At 47.7% G+C, this 19,286-nt stretch overlaps 1 protein-coding gene across 5 annotated transcripts in view; it reads left to right on the plus strand.

The window, feature by feature from the left end:
- Positions 1–19,286, plus strand: part of LOC126547612 (uncharacterized) — a 92,343-nt gene that overhangs the window by 10,956 nt on the left and 62,101 nt on the right. For 4 of the 5 annotated variants that reach the window (XM_050195506.3, XM_050195505.3, XM_050195508.3 and 1 more), the window contains exons 4-5: positions 7,292–7,420; positions 12,815–12,838. In XM_050195506.3, the coding sequence (XP_050051463.1) occupies positions 7,292–7,420; positions 12,815–12,838 (153 nt within the window). The remainder of the gene's footprint in view (positions 1–7,291; positions 7,421–12,814; positions 12,839–19,286) is intronic. The other variant, XM_050195509.3, reaches the window with a different exon arrangement.

The following is a 19,286-nucleotide window of genomic DNA, read 5'->3' on the forward strand; positions in this document are numbered from 1 at the left end:
AGCGTAGGACAGCTTCCCCAACAGCAGCGGCACGGACGCATCCTTCAGAAATTACGCGATAGCCTCGGTTTCCCTTCACCGACGCCATTTTGAACTGGCGCAAAATGCGCACAAAAAAAACAGCTTCAAAACAAGCGCAAGGTGGCGGCCATCGGCCACCGCGTTCGCAAATGGCGACGGCGCGAAGTTTGAACATTTTTGACCAGATTTTGCTGATTTCGCGTTCACCCTGGCCCCTTTATGCGCGATTTTTTATTATTTTCCGATTAAATTTAGCTTCTAGATTTCGCGGAGGGATTCTTGAATGTATAAACGTAGCGAAAATGCACTTTTCCGAAAATCGACTTTTTTGTGATTTTTTGCCGTTTCAAGACCCGCGTCCCCCCTTAAAGGAGACACAATTCAGAGACAAGGCGCTGCAGCACTTTTGCAACCAGCCATTGCAGGCGACAGACAATTGCAAATGCACTGTTACCTACAGTCGCCCCCCCCCCATTTCCACAGTACCCTTACCACTATCATCGTCATAACAAAAACATGGCGGCCGCCTACAGGTGCTGAAAATTCAGGTCTATATAGTAAACACTGGTCAAAAGACTCATGTTGGTGTCAGTTTCCCTTTGCCAAGCCATGCTATGAAAGCATTCATTTTGGGCAAAGCCACATTTGACAGTATGCCGAGCCCTACATTTGTTCCGTTCCAGTAAAGTGGGTGACTCAAGACTACTGCAGTCACCCTCCACATTACCAAATTTCAATGCACTTCCCAAACCACTGCCATAAGTGGGTTCTCGGCAAACTTTTGTTTTTCCGACATTTGCACTCTGAACTTTGTTCTGTAGCTACCAGTATAAAAGAGAATTCGGTGAAGTACAGCAAAAATGTTCTTGTAGTGTGCATTGGGTGCACTTTAACGAACTCCAGGTGGTCAAAATTAACCTGGAGCCCCTCACTACGACGTGCTTCATAATAATGATGGTTTTGGTACGTAAAACTGCAGAATCTAATTAAAAAAATTTTTTTGTCACATCCTAAATATTCCTCTAATATATTTGTTTCAGCAAACCAGTTTTAGTTTGTTTTTGGGATGTACAGTCGAACCCAATTATGACTATCCGAGATATAATGATCTACCAGTTATAATGACCATATTTCTGTGCATTTACAATTTCCTGATGCTGCCTATTGAAACTACTTTCAGATATGTTTTTTACATTGCCGTACTGTTGCAACGAATGCTTCGCACCCGGTCATAGTAAAAAGAGGGCACATGCACAGTACCAAACCATGGCAGCGCATGCCCAGATCCAGTAGAACTGTGACACTGATACGGCTTTCGAGGTGAGCGAGCGATTGCTCACCTCGAAGGCGGAGGCGTACAACATGAAGAGCATGGTGCGGGTCATGAGCGTGCATTGGTGCGATGTCCAGTGCCACGATGGCGGCATTCTCGTTTTTGCGCAGTTGTGCTTGCGGCTCCACGTGCGCCTATCTAAATTATTTGGAACAACAATCTATAGCCGCATTTACATGAATGCGACAGTAGTGCATCGCATTTCCTAGCTCATCACAAGTAATGCGATGCGCCAGCATTTACATGTAGCGCATTACCCCTGGTGCAATGGTGGAGGCACACAATGTCGCAAATCGAAAGGCAAAGCAGTGTTTCTGGCGCAGCCGGTTCACGGTTCGGCGATCCCAGCAGATATGCGGCAAATTATTTTTGCATAATTCTTGATTTGATCTGATCGCATTTACAGGAAGTGTGAAAGTCGACTTCGTTTCAATCCACCCCTTGGTGTGGCATTGTGTGGCATTAGCCCCATTTACACGGACGTGATGCACTAGAAAATTGATGCGATGGGCCAGTTGCATAATTCTTGATTTGATCTGATCGCATTTACATGAAGTGTGAAAGTCTACTTCGTTTCAATCCACCCCTTGGTGTGGCATTAGCCCCATTTACACGGACGTGATGCACTAGAAAATTGATGCGATGGGCCAGTTGTCGCATTCATGTAAATGCAGCTTATGTCCTTCCACCATGGGAACATCTGCTCATGCATTGCTATCATTTCACGCGGACCAAGTCGGCAAGAACGCTACACCATATGTCAGCGCCACGCAATGTTGCAAAGGGACGGCGGTTACCGCGCCATTATCAGATCGCACTTCATTGACACTTAGTCCACGCATTGCCTATTGCTGATAATGGTTTGTGGAGACATTCTACGTTTCGAATATAGAATTTTTTGCCCGAAGCGGCATAAATAATTTAACTTTACAGCTCCTGTGAGGCTGACGCGCGTCATAACACCAAGACCGCAATGTCTGAGACCTCTGCAGAATGGTGGTACGTCGCAGTAGTTTATGAAGTTTACGTTTCTGGCCAACTTGAATGTTTCGCTCTTGTGTGCAGAATACAGCCATGTCCCGCTGCTAGTAAAATGTCGTAAGCTCTCGCATGGAAAATTGCTGCGAAGCTCGCAGTTTCGAAATAAGTGGGGATTGGAACTGGGCTCCATTTTGGAAGAGCTATACGATGTCACATTTCGTTCTTTAGGCGGACATTTCTATAGGAAATTAGCAGCTAGGTGCAAGAACGCACCGGGAACAAATGACACTAAAAATCTGTTTTACTGGCCAAAGTGCTGCCGAATCGTAACTGCCGACGCCAGCTTCAGAGCGTTAATTTTTAGAGTTGTCAAGGCACGAGTCCATATTAACAAACATGGTGTCTACCAACCAGGAATATTCAGGGATCTTGAATAGTGTGGAAATACTCGGGGGATTTGTGCTTCTGTCAGGGAAAATTAGCTGTAATTTTATTGAAAGGGCATGAAAGTCACGCTAATGCTGGTTCGAGTAATAGAGAGGAATCGTAACGAATCATCTTTGACGCTGTGTTGTTGGCTGGAGGAGTTGCCATTGTACAGTTAATGACCGATTTTCTGGATGCCTGATAATTTGGACGGCTTTGCGGCACCAACATGTGTCCCATAGAGTCACTCGCTGCATAAGAATGTATGAAATTTCAGACGCAAGACCCCTGCGGCCATCCGATTTCGCCGACATTTTTCCATGACCACAGTTCCGAAATGGCATTAAGCAAAGCCACCATCACCGCCATTTTGATTATCTCGCCGCCTCGAACCGGTGCTCTCACACACAGATCCGTTGGCAGTCGTAGCCACCGCAGTGGCAACGCTAGGCCTAGCTACTTCGACGTTTGCTAGTGCTAACAACTTGGCGCTGTTAGCAATGGCGCCAACGCAGCCTTTGTAATCCTTGCCAGTGGCTTCGAAGCTCGGAAAGCACAATGTGTTGAATTATGCGGGTTTCCGAAAGTAAGCTTCGCCTCATTACACAAAAGTTACGCGGTTAAGTATTGCAGTGAAGCTTAAGGGGGGAGCCTACCCTGGAGACAGAACTTTCTTATTTTTTAAGATATCCAGATGAAACTTTCAGGGTACGTTCACACCACCGAACTATGAGGAACTGCAAAGTTTCATGAAAATATGTTTATTAGTTCCAGAGTTATTGAGGTCTAACTAGGTGATTCATGTATATGCCTGAGGAAGAGTCTGGAGAAATGCCAGGACATCGTAGGAAGCTGAAATTCACTGTGATGATCCCTTGATAGATATCCCAGGGGGCTAAAGAGCCCTTTAATTTCACCCCACAAAAATTTTAAGGAGACTTTGAATTTGATGTAGCCAATAATTTAATGTAGCCAATTCATCAAAAATTAATTGCTTATTATAAATTAACTGCACCAGCTTTCAAAAAAAGAAGCCTGTTACCCCCTGGCAAAGTCATTCAGGAACAGAATAAAAAAAAACGGCATACAAATCTGAAGAGCGGTTCTTGAGATATCGCCTTCCCCAGCACCACTACTAGCGAAAAAATCCATTCCGAGAAAACAGGCCTTAGTTGAACACATGCGTTTTTTATTAGAAAGCTCCTGCGGAGCTTCTAATTAGCTCTTGCGGCTCCAGGCACACTCAGTGTGTCGGATTTTCGACTGGCGACAGCCGAAAGCACAGTTCCGCCGCTGAAAAGAGTCTACGCAGTCGGCACTCGCTGCGGAAGATTGGAAGTTCGATGCTCGTACAAGACGCATATCGCGCTCCCGTGCACCGAACATCTGCACTGTCTTGGGCTTTGCCGGCATCGCGTGCAGCGAAGAACTAGCGAAAAGAAAAAAGCTGAGCAAATAATCTAAAAGATAGCGCAAGGCGATGAGCAGCGCGCAAGCTCATGTTCAGGCGGACGGAGCAAGGGGCAAGAACGACGCGAGCGCGGCATCAAAGGGAGCAGCCGCCGCCCGCGGGATTTGAACGCGCTGCTCCGGCCAATCAGCGCTCCGCATCACATTGCGGGAAAACGCCAATAGCGCCTCAACCGCGCCGACGATTCCATTTTGCAAGGCGGCAAAATAGAGACAAAGAATCCACGGTAAAAACGACACCAAGATGGCGCAGGCAGGCCGCATGGGTCGGGAATGGCGCGCGCGAAGTTTGACTTCATTTCGGCATTTGCGCGTTTTTTGGGCCGCGGTGGCCTCAAAAGTAGCGTTATTTTTGGTACTTTATGGTTGAATTAGGTGCTGATAATTACAGAACAGGTAGTTTATGAGACATACAACCCAAAAATATAGTTTTTCAAAAATCGACTTTTTCACGATTTTTCGGTTTTTAAGGGCCGCGTCCCCCCTTAAGTGTGGGAAGGGGCAATTGTCACGGTACCCAGTATGCATTCTTTAATTATACACGCGTGCACCCGCCACCTCCTGTCAGTATGAGTACCGATATGCCTAATAAGTGTACTGCAGGCCTTCAGAGCTTTTTCGGATGTGCCTGTGGCGATTTGTTAAGGGCAGTAAAAGACATGCATTAATTTTTTCGGATGTCTTTGCGGATGTCTAGGGGGTCCAAAAAATCGGACGTTGACTGTATAACTGATTAAGAAGATGCTTTGAATGGTCCGTGGAGCAAACGCACGGCAGAACGAGGACGAGAAATGAAAGGTCCGTTGTATTGAGGAATGATCAGGAAAAGAACTGTGCCACCTCTCCTTTGAAGGAGCTTGAGCTAAAAAAGGAAAGTGTCTGCTGACGCCGAGGTGCTTGTTTCCCTCATCCAAACCAAAGTAAACTCTTTAAAGCAGTGAAGCACAACACTGAGGCGTTGTGTGCGTGCTGACAGTATGTCAGGACAGTTGAGGTTGACTTTCCAGCTGCTGAGGGAGAATCTTGCTTGTGACAAAGTTCGGGCACCATACCAATGAGCTTTCTATCAGTTGATAGAAAGAGTTCATAGTTGAGAATATTTGCTTCTGTATGCTCTTTATGCATCTCTTTTTATTCATATTTGAAAATGTGTGGCTCAACTTGCAATGGGCGTTACCATACCTTTGCAAAAATATTTGATATTCAAAGATATTCAAACTGGATTAAGTTTTTTTTAATTTTTAACATGCTTACTGAGTGTGGCAGAATTGGGCGACATTGTGTCAGCCCGTCTTGACATAAAACAAAGTTCTTTGTCACTCAGGGAATTTTGCAATGGCACTCAGGGAAGACCTGTAAAACTCGGGGAATTTGGATATGTCAGATTGGTAGACACCCTGATAAACTATTGATATAACGACTGCTTTTCATGAAATTGAATCCGTTATAAATGGGTTTGACTTAGACTCTTCGTGATGTTGTGATACACTGGTTTGCTCAATTTGTGCCATAGCTTCAGCTGCTGCACACGTGTGCAGTCAACACAAACAGCATTCTTGTAAATTTTTTTTACGGGAAACATCATCATTTACTTGGCCTCGTTGCTACACTATGTTGGCGAATTTTGCTCTCTCTCACGACATCTCGATGATGGTGATGGCGCCAGGTGTGGCATTTCAAGACCAGCTTTAGTATCAAATTGTACTGTTGCGCTGCTGAACACGAGGTCGCTGCTTAAACCCACTGCTGCGGCAGTCTCATTTTGGTGGGGTGCTCATTAACCCTTTGAGGGTCGAATTATTTTGAAAAAAACTTTCCCAGGTGGTCAAATTACTTTATTGCAGATCTTGAATGTACAAGATGTATAAAGTCGGGAATAAATACTAAAAAAAAATTAGGAACAGTATTTTGGTGTCGGCATTACTCAGAACTGCAAAATGTTCAATAGTATTTCAGAGTGTGGTACTCCTTGAAACACTGGTCTCCGCACAGTGCCTTATCGGAGTCTGCACACCTAAAATGTGTGTATGTTCTGTATGTTTAGCGACGAGTTGTGTTGGCGCACACATGACATCTTCTCTGCGTGCGGCTGCCTTGGGCAGAGGTCTGAGGCATGCTCTCGCGTAAGCGCGTTGCCGCAGAGAGCGAGAATACCTCGTGAGCGGTGGTGATAAACAAGCTAAGAGCAGCACCAATCAAGATAGAAATCAACTTCCGCCGCCCCTGCGATAGCGTGCCGACAAAGAGAAAAATCACGTTTCGCGCGCCTCCGTTGCGATCACGCGGAGGAACTGAAACCACGAAAGCGTGTTGCCGCTGAGAGCGAGAATACCTCGCGAGTGGTGGTTATAAACAAGCTAAGAGCAGCACCAATCAAGATAGAAATCAACTTCCACTGCCTCTGCAAGAGAGTGCCGACAAAGAAAAAAATGTTTTGCACGCCTCCATTGCGATCACACGGCGAAACCGCAAAAGGGGTGTTGCTGCAGTCTGCGCGACGTGCTGAAGCTAGAAATCAGTTCTGTTTATCTCCCCAAGAAGGTAGCACAAACTTCAAACGCTTCTTGTAAGTCCTAAGAGGTGGCAGCACCTCCCAGTAAGCACTCATCGCACTCATCGTCATTATGGCGCGAAATTTCAAATGGGGGTCGAAACCGTACCCGTACGGCAAAGACCTTGCGGGACAGAAAACTGTCGCCGTACATGTACGGCAAAAACCTTCAAAGGGTTAATGAACCTCTGGTGGTCGGAATTAATCTGCTGTCTCCCCACTATGGCGTGATTCATAATCAGGTTGTGATTTTGGCTCATAGAACCCCAGACTTCAATTTTAATTTTTAGTAACTTGACATATAAGCAATTGCCAACTTTCATACTTGCTGTAGAGTTTCTACAATTTCAAAACTGTTGGTACTCCTTGAAGTTGTACAGCATTATAATTTCCGTTTTCAAGGCCCTCAATGGTGGCACAGTTATCTGTTGCAGCATTGGCTGAGCTTGAATGTCTGGTGCTGTCAAAATAATGTTTCGTTTTGCCTTGTGTGTGCTTTTGTTGTCCAGGCAGAAAAGGCTGAAGGGCAAGAGGAGGACGATTCTGGTGAAGGGGTTGAAGAGGAGGGTGCCAAGGATGGCGATGAAGATGATCAGGAAGCTGGAGGCTCCGAGTCTAAAGATGAAAGTGGAGGCACGGTAAGAAAAGTTATGTAAGAGCACAGAACCCATAAATTTAGATAGATTGAATATTGGGAAAGGAGATGGGAAAAGAAACCTGGTTATGTGAGAACTGTGCCATTTTTTTTCTTTGTCCTTTGTTTTACATTATTGCTAGTTCTCTTTGGCATACTGTGCTTATTGCAGCATGGTGGATGATGGACTGTAATGTTTTTTGCAAGGACTTCAGGATGGTCTTTGGTTTCTTGGTTATTTTGTCAGTATGGGCAGAGAGTTTTGTATCTCCAGGAGGGGGAAATCGGGGCCAAATTCTAAAACCTTCTTTTTTAGGCCGCTCCCTAACCTTGCGTGAGGACCCTTCACGCTTCTTTGCCGCAAAGCATGAATGGAGGACACGGTATCTTTTGAATCTCCCTTCATCCATCGTTGTGAAAGGAACCCTTTCGTTACGTAAGGAAAGGATGCGAAAGGTATGCGTCTGGGTACAAGGGCACCTCTCATAAGCCTCGTGCAGACGTCTTAATTCAGCAAAATAAAGGAAGTTCATCAAATATTTCTTTGCATTAAATTGCTAATACAGTGAAACCATGTAAAACCATAGTTGGTCGGAGTTCGGAAAAAGTATGTACTAAACGGTAGAACTGCTTAACCAAAATAGTGTCACAGTGCCAGCGGATCTGTGTGCTCTCGCACACAGATCCGCTGGCAGCCGTAGCCACCACGGCGGCAACGCTAGGCCTAGCTGCTTCGACGTTCGCCATGAAGCTTCTTGCCGTTGGTTGCCGTGTTTTTTATTGAAAGAATTCGCTGCTGTCAGCAATGGCACGGACTCCGCCTTTGTGGTCCTCGTGGTTGACTTAGAAGCTTGGAAAGCACGGTGCGTTGCATAATGCCGGTTCCCGAAAGTCAGCTTTGCCTCCATACGCAAGTGTTAATTGGTGAAGCATACGCAAAAGTATTGCAGTGAAGCATAACAAGCATGGGAAGATGGGCTATTGCCATGGGACAGTATGTATTCCTTAATTCCACACGCGTGCACCCGGTATTTCCTGTCAGTACGAGCACCGATATGCCTAATACGTGTACCAGCAGGCCTTCAGAGCGTTTTTGAATTTCTTGTGGCAGTTTGAGCCCTTAAGCTGAGAGACGTGTACGACATCAGGTGATGTAGAACCGGGTGGCATGACAGAGGTCTCGGGGATTATCTCGTAAGTGACATTCGGTAAGGGCCTTTATAGCACGGAAAATGTTTCTCGGAGAGCCCCACTCGACAGCTAGGGGACCAAAGTAGCACGAGAGAGCCTGGTGAAAAATATGTCACGATGGCGGCGATTGTAAGCGTGTCGTTCAGATTCCTGCGATGCCAACAGACGAGTACGGGCAAGCTGGCACGCATGGTCAGCGTGGGCTATGGCGTTGCGGACATACTCGGTCCTCGAATCCTGTATCAAGGAGAGTGAAGCGTCCAATGTTAATACAGGGTCACGACCGAAGAGCAAGTCAAAGGGGGACTACCCAGCAGTATCGTGGCATGATGAATTATAGGCGAACGTGACGTAGGGCAGCGCCACATCCCAGTCCTTGTGGTCGGGTGAAACGTATTTCGATAGCATGTCAGTAATCGTACGATTAAAGGGGGACGTGGCTTTGAAAATTAACTTCTTTATTTCTTCATGGATTTTGACCAAAATTGGCACAAATGTTTAGAATATCTCCCTGATGCTTCCATAAAAGTTTTAGAGTGATATCTTGAGAACCTTTTATTCAGTTTTATTGAGCAGAATTTTTCTCCCTCTAACTTTCTGGAGAGCCTGGGGAATTTAAAGAATGTGATAGAAGGCTTGTTATCTACTGACTACATAGCTGCGTGCTGAAGGTCGTGACATTCTTGAATTCTTCTTTTTCACAACACAAATTTTTTGGAGTGCCATATTTTATGTTACCTTCGTATCAAGCACACTTTCGGGGTAGACGAATAGCCATATCGTAAACTAGCAAAGGGTCAAGATAAGAAAGTGGGAATGTCACGACCTGCACTGTAGCCCAAGGAATGTGAAAAAAAAAATGTGGTCAAAATATATTAAACGGTAACGAAGAAATCGGCTCTAGAAACTGAGCAGAAAGGCAGAAAAACAGTTTTGAGAAAACGGCTCTCAATGTTTCACCTCCTCAGTTCTCTAAAAGGCACCAAATTTGTAGTCTTTGGGGTGTTTTGTGATGTGGGGCTTCTTGTACATGTGGCCTCTGGTCTGTTGCACTCCCCCCCCTTTTTTCTTTTTATAGGGCATTCTTTGCTGCTGCTGCTGCTCTACAAAGGGCATGGTGCCTAAGTTTCAAACCAAGTGACCTGCAGAACTCTGTGTGGGCATGAATATAGTTCAAGTGTACATTCAGGCAGCCTGTATCCGCAGGCTGCCCGATTGATAGCAATCTCCAGTACAATCAGTGAGGCATTTTTTTTTCTTTTGGTAGACTCGACCATGTTACTGAATGAAGGCTCCGAGTGTCAGCAGCCTCCCAAGTGATCTTTACTTGACAATGACTGTAGAACTTGAGATCAGAGAGCCAGTGACAGATTTGCAGCTGCTAGGTGCTGTCCAGAATTGGACTTTTGTATGATGCCTCAATCACTTCTGCAGCCAGGTGTCTGTGCCCGCCCAAGGGGCCTCGTGAACAGAGCTCATGATGAGGTTCTCTTTATGAAGGAGTGGTGTGATAGATATTGTTGCGAGCTATCGTGACAATATGTTAACAGAGCGAACGCGCAATATGCTTTGTTGCGGGTCCGAGGTGCCGATGTGCGAAACGTCTAGCCACAGATACAAGGTGCCGATGCGCGAAATGCCTATTTGCGGGCTTGATGAGTCGACCCTCGCACTTATTCGCAAAGCCCGCGGTGCCGACGCGTGAAATGCCTAGTCGCGGGCTTGAGCCGGGAGTCGACCCTCGAAGCGCTTATTTGCGCAGTCCGAAGTGCCGAGGCGCAATATGCCTAGTCGCAGGCTCGAGGAGTCGACACTCGATGCGCTTATTCGCGCAGAGCGAAATGCCGACACGGGAAATGGTTAGTCGCGGGCTCAAGGAGTCGACACTCGATGCTCTTACTCGCACAGTCCGAGGTGCCGATGCACAAAATGCTTAGGCGAGGGTCCGAGAAGTCCGCGCGTGATGTGCTTGATCGCCGAGTCGGAGACTCCCTAGGCGCGAAATGCTTAGCTGCGTATCCGAGGATTGCGTGTGTGATGTGCATCGTCGCGAATTCCGAAACACCGAGTGCTGAAAGGCTTAGCCCCATGTCCAAGGATTCCGCGCGTGGATCTTGGTCGCGAAGTCCGCGTCGCCGACGCTCGGAATGCTTAGCCGCGAGTCTGAAACGTCCACAAGCGTAGGGATCGGCCACGCTACTGCGATGTCCGTGTAGCGCCCGTTTTGACATGTCGAGATTACGGCGGGTGGAGACATCAAACTCGCGAGGTGCAAAGAGTCGAGCAGACGATGCGAGCGCCGGACCAATGGCGAACCGCGCTGGAGTCACGTGGCGGGCGCGGCCAATCGCAGGCTCCGGCACGACCTTCAATCGTTTGCTTTTTGTGCGCTTGTTTCTGTATGGAGGAGATCGCTGAGCGGCAAATTTGAAGACGGAGAAATGCGCTTTCCGACGAGACCAAGATGGCGGCGCTCGGTCACGCCGTTCCGGAGATATTGTGGCGTGAAAAACGCTGTTCTTTCTTGATTTCCGCGAGATTTTTCGCCACCTTGGCTAACAAATTGAATATTTTAGAGCACTTCTAGGTGGTTTACAGGGATGATATTTGTGTATTAGATAGAAAAAGGGTTATAGAAACTGAAAATGTGATTTTCAAAAAATCGATTTTTTTGCCATTTTTCGCGATGTAAAATAAAACCTGTGTCCCCCCTTAACTTGCCGACATTCTTTGCGTTCCTGCTTCCACTGCCAGCTGGCACCTTTGGCGAGAAGGGCATATAGCGGAGCGAGCACAGTGGCCAGATTCGGCGGGAACTTGCCGTAATAATTCACAAGGCTTTCAGCTCACTCACCGAAATGGGTTCTGGCGCTTTGAGAACGGCCTTTATGTTCTCGTCCTTTTCCCATAGTTCGTTACCTTCGATACAATGGCAGAGAAATGTGATTTCGCATTGCCGAAATTTGCAATTTTCCTTGTGCAATCGGAGACCATACTCCCGTAGTCCATACTCCGTAGTTCTGCTTGCTGTGCTATAGTGCTTATATGAAGGACAAAAAAAGATCCGATAATGTCGTGCAATTTCTCTTGCTACATGCTTGCAACAGGGGTGTCCACTCTGCTCGCTGCACTACAGACCTGTTTCCATGCAATTCTGTAGCCCGCCCGAAAGCGATGCAACCATCCACTGCTTGCGTCAGAACCAATGACATAGAAAAGCGCTGCGACTTCCACAGCCTTCTCTTGAATCATGGATCATGAAACTGGAACGTTCCTGGATTGTAAATCGTTCAGCCATGTGACAATAGCGTTGACTTTTCTGAAATACCCAGTGCATAGTCTAGTGCACACGTGGCTGAGCTGTGCACTTTCTGAAGCGGCTGCAATTGCATGGTGCTGGCCCTTGATCGTCGACACTGATGACGCCGATATCCCAAATGCTTTCGCAATGTCGACTTGACGATGCCCGCAGTCCAGCCTACGCAAATCGTCCTGTTTTTTGTTTGGTGCTCATGATTAACCAGCATGTGAATGCTTTGTCTTCGTGGTTGTAGGGCTAAAGCTGTGGCTATGGCTTTGGCTGGCTACAAGCTTATCTAAGTAGCCAATACAAGGAACCTTGGCCAATGCAGTTCAAAGCTAAAATAGGGCCCATTCATCGCGCAAGTATGAATTGCAGTTCTCAATGTAAAATCTGCTGCAAAAGTACGGGTTGTGATCAGTACGACCTGCTAGACATAGCTTGATGCCGCGGAATACGTTCATAGAACTGAAATGGGCACTGCACTGCACTTGTTTTAAATGACATTTCTTCAAGTGGTATTTTACTTTATCTCGCTTAGTGTGGGAAGTGTTTGCTGAACTTGGCTAACTTTCATGACAGTTTTAAGGGTTTGGATTTCTTAGCTGAGGTGATGACGCATACATTCTTAGGTTTTCAGTGCAGATGTTAATTCCCGGCTGTCTGGTTGTTCACAAGCTGCATTTATCTTTTCAGCCTTTCTAGTATTTCGATGCTTACTTGCCTTTGCCGCCAATGTGCATGATAAAATTTTCATCTTGCTGCTTACAATTAATCTTTGCATGCCCTTCAATGATCATAATATAGTTGCTAATTGTTGGGGCCACTTACTATTATGGATGCATGTAGTTATGTTCCTGCTGTTGCTTATGTATGCCTTTCTCACGCATATGTCTTCCTTTTTAGGAGGCACATGCAGATGCTGAAGAAGTGAGTGCTCATTTCTTCCTGTGCTGATGCTTCGGTGTTATGTGCAAATGTGTGCAAGTGGGAAAACTGTAGTGGTCTACCTGCACAGATGCAAAACATTGCAAAATAATGTGGGCTTGATACACTTGCATGCAGCCATGGCAGTGGTTGCTTACACATGGCTACAACATGGCTCATAAGTTTCACAAGATTAAATATCGGTTAACTTTCATTTCATGGAACATTTTGCCATTTGGCATTGATTTATTTATGGGAGTTGTTTGTAACTTGCAAGAGATTTTTTGGAGGTGCTGCACCTCGCCATTAGCTTTTTTCAACAGCAGTCTTGCCACATGTGTGCTAACATGCCTTGGTAAGAAAAGACTGGCATATATGACTCTTTCCACGCAAGAAAGTTGATGATAAAAGGGAAGCAAACTGCAGGCATCCAAACAAGTTCAGCCAGTTGTGGTTTTGATGTTTAGCTAAGCTTTTCTGGTTTCATGCCTCCAGTGTATGCATACATGGCCACAGTACTGAGCGCGCTTAAGGGGGGAAGCGGGGATCAGATCGCGATTTTCGCGAAAAAAATCGATTTTTGAAAAGTACGCTTTTCAGAATCTACAGCATCATTTCTATCTTGTACTGAAATATTTCACCGAAAAACAAACTCTAAGCACTTAAAATAAATATATTTGTCGGTGCCGGCGTCCACAAATCCGCCCGAAATCGCGAAAAAGCCGCGAAGTTCAACGCGCGACTGCTCGGCTTTCCCGCCACGGAGCGCCGCCATTTTGGTATCGTTGGAAAGCCCGACTCTTTGACTCTTTGTCCCAGCCCTTCCCTTCCTTCCCTGCCAGCCAGCAAGCGCACAAAAAAAGAAAAACAGGAGAGTGGCAGCACGGAGCAGCCAATGGCTGCCGCGCCCCGATTGGCTCTGCGCCGCGGCTCGTTGTAAGGCGCCTCCTCATTGGTCGACGCCGCGCCATAATGGCGGCCGAGGCAAGGAGCGCAAGGAGCGTCTGCTTTTGTCCGCTGCTGGGAAGCCTTTCTGGACTTTCCTTCTCTTGTGTTTCGAGGACGTCGGCCACGTGCAATGGATCCGCGCACGTTCGAAAAGAAGTACCGGACGAAGCATGCCTACGGGAAGCGGAAACGCAAGCCCGTCACAGCAAGGAAGAAGCGGCGATTGTCAGCAGGTGGTTCGGCCGAGCCGAGCGTCCGTTCAGAATCGGCGGAGTACGCGCCCAACGTGCTGTGCGATCTCTCGCCCAACGTGCTGCGGGATCTTGCGCCGAGTCGAGCACCAGCCAGCGATAGTGAGACGAACCATGATCTTTTGCCGTCGAAGCGCGGGCGCAGTGTTACTTCACCGGTGACGATCGACATGCCAGTGAGTCTCGCCGTACGCGAGCGTCCCGTCGCAAGTTCGTCCAGCACAGATTACGGAGTGAGCTTGCAGCGGTCATCGCCGCCCGACTGCAGAGCATCGGAGACGCGCTTCTGCGGTGTGTCGTTCAACGCCGAGATGTCTCCGCAGCCAACAACCGCCAGTGAAGGCAGTCCCATGCCATCGACGAGTTCCGGCGCTTCGACGGAGCTGCAACGCGGGCGCACGCTCGCTGCCGCGGATGCGCCGGCGGCCGACCTTGCCGCTCATCGCAGTGTTGACTGTTCGCCCAGTGAACGTCGCACTATTCAAGCTCACCTGGAAACACGATTTGTGTCCGCGGAAACTGCAGAACTGCAAGCGTCGAGAGTTCGCGAATCGCTTCGCGCGGTTTCAGCAACGGAGCGCAAGTTCGGGCTGACTGGCTCACAGGAAAATGCCATTCCCGCACCTCCAGAAGAGGAGTTTATGCTTGTTCAAGTTGCTGCTTTGAACTCGCTGATTGGTTCCCCGCTTTGCCCAACTTGTCAGCAGCCCGGCCTAGCAGTGCACCGCGAGACTGAACTGGGACTAGCTGTGAAGATGGTACTTTCATGCATTTCCTGTGGTAGTACCCTACAGTCTGAGTGGTCCTCACAAAGGAAGAGCGGCTCTAGAGCTTTCGAGGTCAACATCAGAGCTATGCAAGCAATAAAGAGCATTGGGAAAGGACCAACTGCTCTTAATGACTTCTGGGCCACCATGAATGTCTCTCATCGTGGGTTACACCACAAAACATATGATGGGCACCTCAAAAAGACTTTCAAGCCTGCCGCAGCGGCAGCTGCACACAACATCTTCACAGATGCTGTAGAGGCAGTGAAAAAGGTGTACACTGAAATGGAGACAACATTTTCAAAGAACATTACAGTAGTGTATGATGGCACATGGTTGACACGCGGCCACAGCTCCCATACCGGCGTAGGCTGTATAATTGATTTCCATACAGGGCTTGTGTTGGACTGCATAGTTCTGTCCAACTTCTGCCTTGGGTGCAGCCGACAGCCAGCAGAAAGTGACCCCAACTATGCTGAATGGAAGCAGCAACACCAGTGCCAGAAAAACACTGATGTGAATTCTGGAAGAATGGAGGTTGAGGCTGCACTACAGCTCTTCAGGCGCTCCTTGAGCAGAAATGATCTACGTTACACAAACATAGTTTGTGACGGGGACAGCCGCATGTTTCGCACTCTATGTGATGAAGAAGTTTATGGTTTTGTGCAGCTATCTAAAGAGGACTGCATAAATCATGTTAAAAAACGAATGGGGGCTGCACTTCGCTCTTTGGTGGCCAAGGCAAAGAAAGGAGAGCCACTAGGTGGAAAGGGGGGCCTGACACAGCAGCTCATCAAAAAACTGACAAACTACTATGGCCTTGCTCTGCGGAACCACTCGGAAGTCGAGGAAATGCAAAGGGCAGTAATGGCAACGTACTACCACATCACATCAACAGATGATGAGCCCCATCATGAGCTGTGTCCCCCTGGCCCCCTTAGCTGGTGCAACCACCGGTCAGCTGAGGCAGAAGGGCAGCCAGCACCAGCTCACAAGTACAAGCTTTCAGCTAAAGTTGCTGAAGCACTCCTGCCTGTGTACCAGCGCCTCTCAGACCCTCAGTTGCTGGCCCGGTGCAGAGGAGGCAAAACTCAAAACGCGGCTGAGAGTCTCCATTCAGTGATATGGTCACTAGTATCAAAAGACCAGCATGCCTCACTGTTTGCTGTGGAAACAGCAGTGCACGAGGCAATTTCAAAGTACAACTCGGGCAGTCTGAAAGCTTATTCAGACCTGTGCACAACATTGGGCCTGCGCCCTGGTGCCCTCTCTCTTCAGCGGGCTGTCGAGAAAGACTCCCAGCGAATGAAGAAGGCACACAAAGTCCATCTCCTGAAAGGACAGAGGGCTAAGAAGTCACCTGCTGCCAAGGACACCAAATTCTACAATGCAGGAGCATTCTAGACAGTGTGTGCCAGTATGGAACTTTGAGGCTTGTTTTCTCAAAAGTTTGTTTTGAGCTTATCACCTCGCTCGTGGAAAGCATAGCACGGCAATGGGAGCACGGATTTTAATCCTGTTTGTTTTGCTGCAATTGGTGAAGTGTGCCTTATGTCAAGACAGTCTCAGATTTACCATTTAGGCTCACCATTTTTTTATTACACAATAATTGGAGCATGATACATTCTAAACATAAAGAGAAGGTGCATACTATATCGTTTAGAAGAAGAGCAGAGAAATTTAAAAAGAAATTAAGAGAATCTTTACTTAGACTATACTTCTTAGTAACTATTAAAAACATTTACAGACCCATAACCCATTTTGCTGTCACGCTAGGCTTTCCACGAGCAAGCAACATGTGAGCAATATATAAATAATGATAAAATAAAAACTACTGAAGATATGATTGTGAAACTTTGCAGCTGTCTGTTTGATGCTATTTCGAACCTGTATGCCAAATTTCATCACTCTAAGATAAAAAATGAAAAAGTTAGTTCCGATCCCCTCATCCCCCCTTAACCATTCCTTCGATTATTTCGGCATGCTACACCAGTGCCGACTGCTGCTGGCATGTGTGCGAGCTGAAGGTTGTGGCACTTCATTTCTCAATTGGAAAGCTTCATTTTGGCCTTGGGGCCACAATACAGTTGAGCACCTCGAACGCCTGTACAATGAAATGACCTGAACAATGAAGGAATACCGTATTTATTTGAATCTAGGCTGGCCCTGATTCTAAGCCGACCCCCGAATGTCTGAAGCCAGAAAAAATAAAAAAAGCTTACCTTGAATGTAGACTGAACAAAAAAGTGAGGACAGTGTTTCCAAATGAAAACGGCATTTAATTTGAACATGCCGAGCTCACTCTACGTCATCGCTGCTAGCCTCATAAGCTTGCGGATGTGCGCCCACGCATGCGCAGACGGTGCGGCAAAGCTCGTATGCATCTGACCGTGGTGAGATCTCTGAACAGCTCCTTTCTATTGTCGTGCGCTTATCTTCCTTATCGCTGTTATCTCCTCGTTGCGGCACACGCAATAAGCGTCTTCCGTTGCTCCTTCCAATGACGGACGTTTTTCTCATAGACGCTGAAGTCCCGCCTGGCTTGAACGTTTGACGATGCCTCTGAGGTTAGCACAATTTTAGTTTGAACGATAACGCCACGCAGTAAGCCAGTACGACACAGATCAAAATGGCAATTTCGCTCGTGCACTTAAGTTGGCTACTGGCGTGGCTAGTAGCGGCTGCAATACAGTCGAACCCGGTTATATCGAACCAGCAAAAAAGTGCCTATCAGTTCGATATAGGGCATAATTCGATATAAGCCTGCAAAAGAATTGTGCGTCGTAAACGCACATACCATTTATAAAAGCACTTTATTGATGAAACTAGCTTAGTTTCGCATCAAATAGTCCTGTATAATTTTTCTGCTTGGTCAGTTTCGCTGCCTGCGACGCATGCACTTCTCCACATTGTCTAAAGAGTCGGAGCAGCTGAGGCCCCAACCTTCCACATTCGTGCAGAAGCGCCAGACTAATGCAAGTGCACCAATCACCTCGGATGATGTCGGCAAAGGATCGTCGTTGCTTTCCTCATTGTGCCCACTATCACTTGTGCTCGGTACGATGTCGGCAGTGTAGTCTGTTTTCAGTCTCTCCCGTGGTGGCGACACCATCATCCACACTCACAAACTCGTCGACCGTTGATCTGTCAATGGCTTCCGGAAATTCTGACAGCTTGCTCCAAACTTCAGCGACACCGGCAATGGCTTCGTCGCACTCATCAGAATTTTCAGTCGCCACCGGGCACACGGAAGCCGGCACGTCTGAAGCAGTTTTGGATGAACCACTTGCACACAGTTGCCTCGACGTCGCCGTGCGTACGCGTTGAGCGCCACGGGCCTCGGGTCGCAAGTTTGTCTGCTTTAGCCCTAATCTTCCCCTTATTCTTGCTTCAAGATCGTGCTGAGAGTGCTCCTCGGAATCTTGCACGCTGCAGGGACATCCGACTTCTCGCCACGTTTGACTTGGTTTATGATTTCGAGCTTCACAACGAAAGGCGAATTCTGTCGCTTCATCACGGCAACACTGCGGGACAAGGCTCACAAGGCACAAACACAATGAACCAGAAAAGTAGCGAGACTACTTGCACTTCCACCATCTTGTACGAGTGCACAAGAGTCTCCGATTGGCTGTCAGAGCAAGCGCTGCGGGCAGGCCAGGATCATTTTTTGCAGGGGAGTGTCGACTCACGCGGCACGGTCAGGAGGCAGAGCGGGTAGGTAAAACCGCGCTGCCGGGTTTCCCCGCCGCCACAAGGGAAAGCCAACTTCTGGAGGCACTTCTGCACCGCTTGACGTTCGATACATCGAGAGTCGCTGCTATTTTTGTTCGATGTAAGCGGAATTTTTGCTCTATACAGTCGACTCCCGTTAATACGAAGTTCACGGGGACCGCAAAAAACTTCGAATTAAACGAACTTCCAATTAAGCACAAAAACAGCACTTTATTGGTAGCGAAATCGAGTATTTTCCCTGAGAAAAATAGTCGGTCATCTTGCTCTGTTTCTTCTTACCACATCGCGCTGCTGAAAGCAAGTTCTGCGGGCTGTAGATGTGGCGGAACGCTTCTTCCGCGTTACCTTCAGCGGCAAGGAAGCGCTCCGCGAGAGCCAGGCCCGCAGCTGCATCGGCAGCCTTAGGTGGCGGCTCGTCTTCAACGTCATAGTCGCTTTCCTGGGGCCGATACCCGCCGTGGTTGCTCAGTGGCTATGGTGTTGGGCTGCTGAGCACGAGGTCGCGGGATCGAATCCCGGCCACGGCGGCCGCATTTCGATGGGGGCGAAATGCGAAAACACCCGTGTACTTAGATTTAGGTGCACGTTAAAGAACCCCAGGTAGTCGAAATTTCCGGAGTCCTCCACTACGGCGTGCCTCATAATCAGAAAGTGGTTTTGGCACGTAAAACCCCATAATTCATTCATTCATTCCTGGGGCCGAATAATCTCCACAATCTCTTCATCCGTTAGTGCACCGCACGTTTCGACCGC

The sequence above is a fragment of the Dermacentor andersoni genome, chromosome 1, assembly GCF_023375885.2.
Source record: "Dermacentor andersoni chromosome 1, qqDerAnde1_hic_scaffold, whole genome shotgun sequence".
NCBI lineage: Eukaryota > Metazoa > Arthropoda > Arachnida > Ixodida > Ixodidae > Dermacentor > Dermacentor andersoni.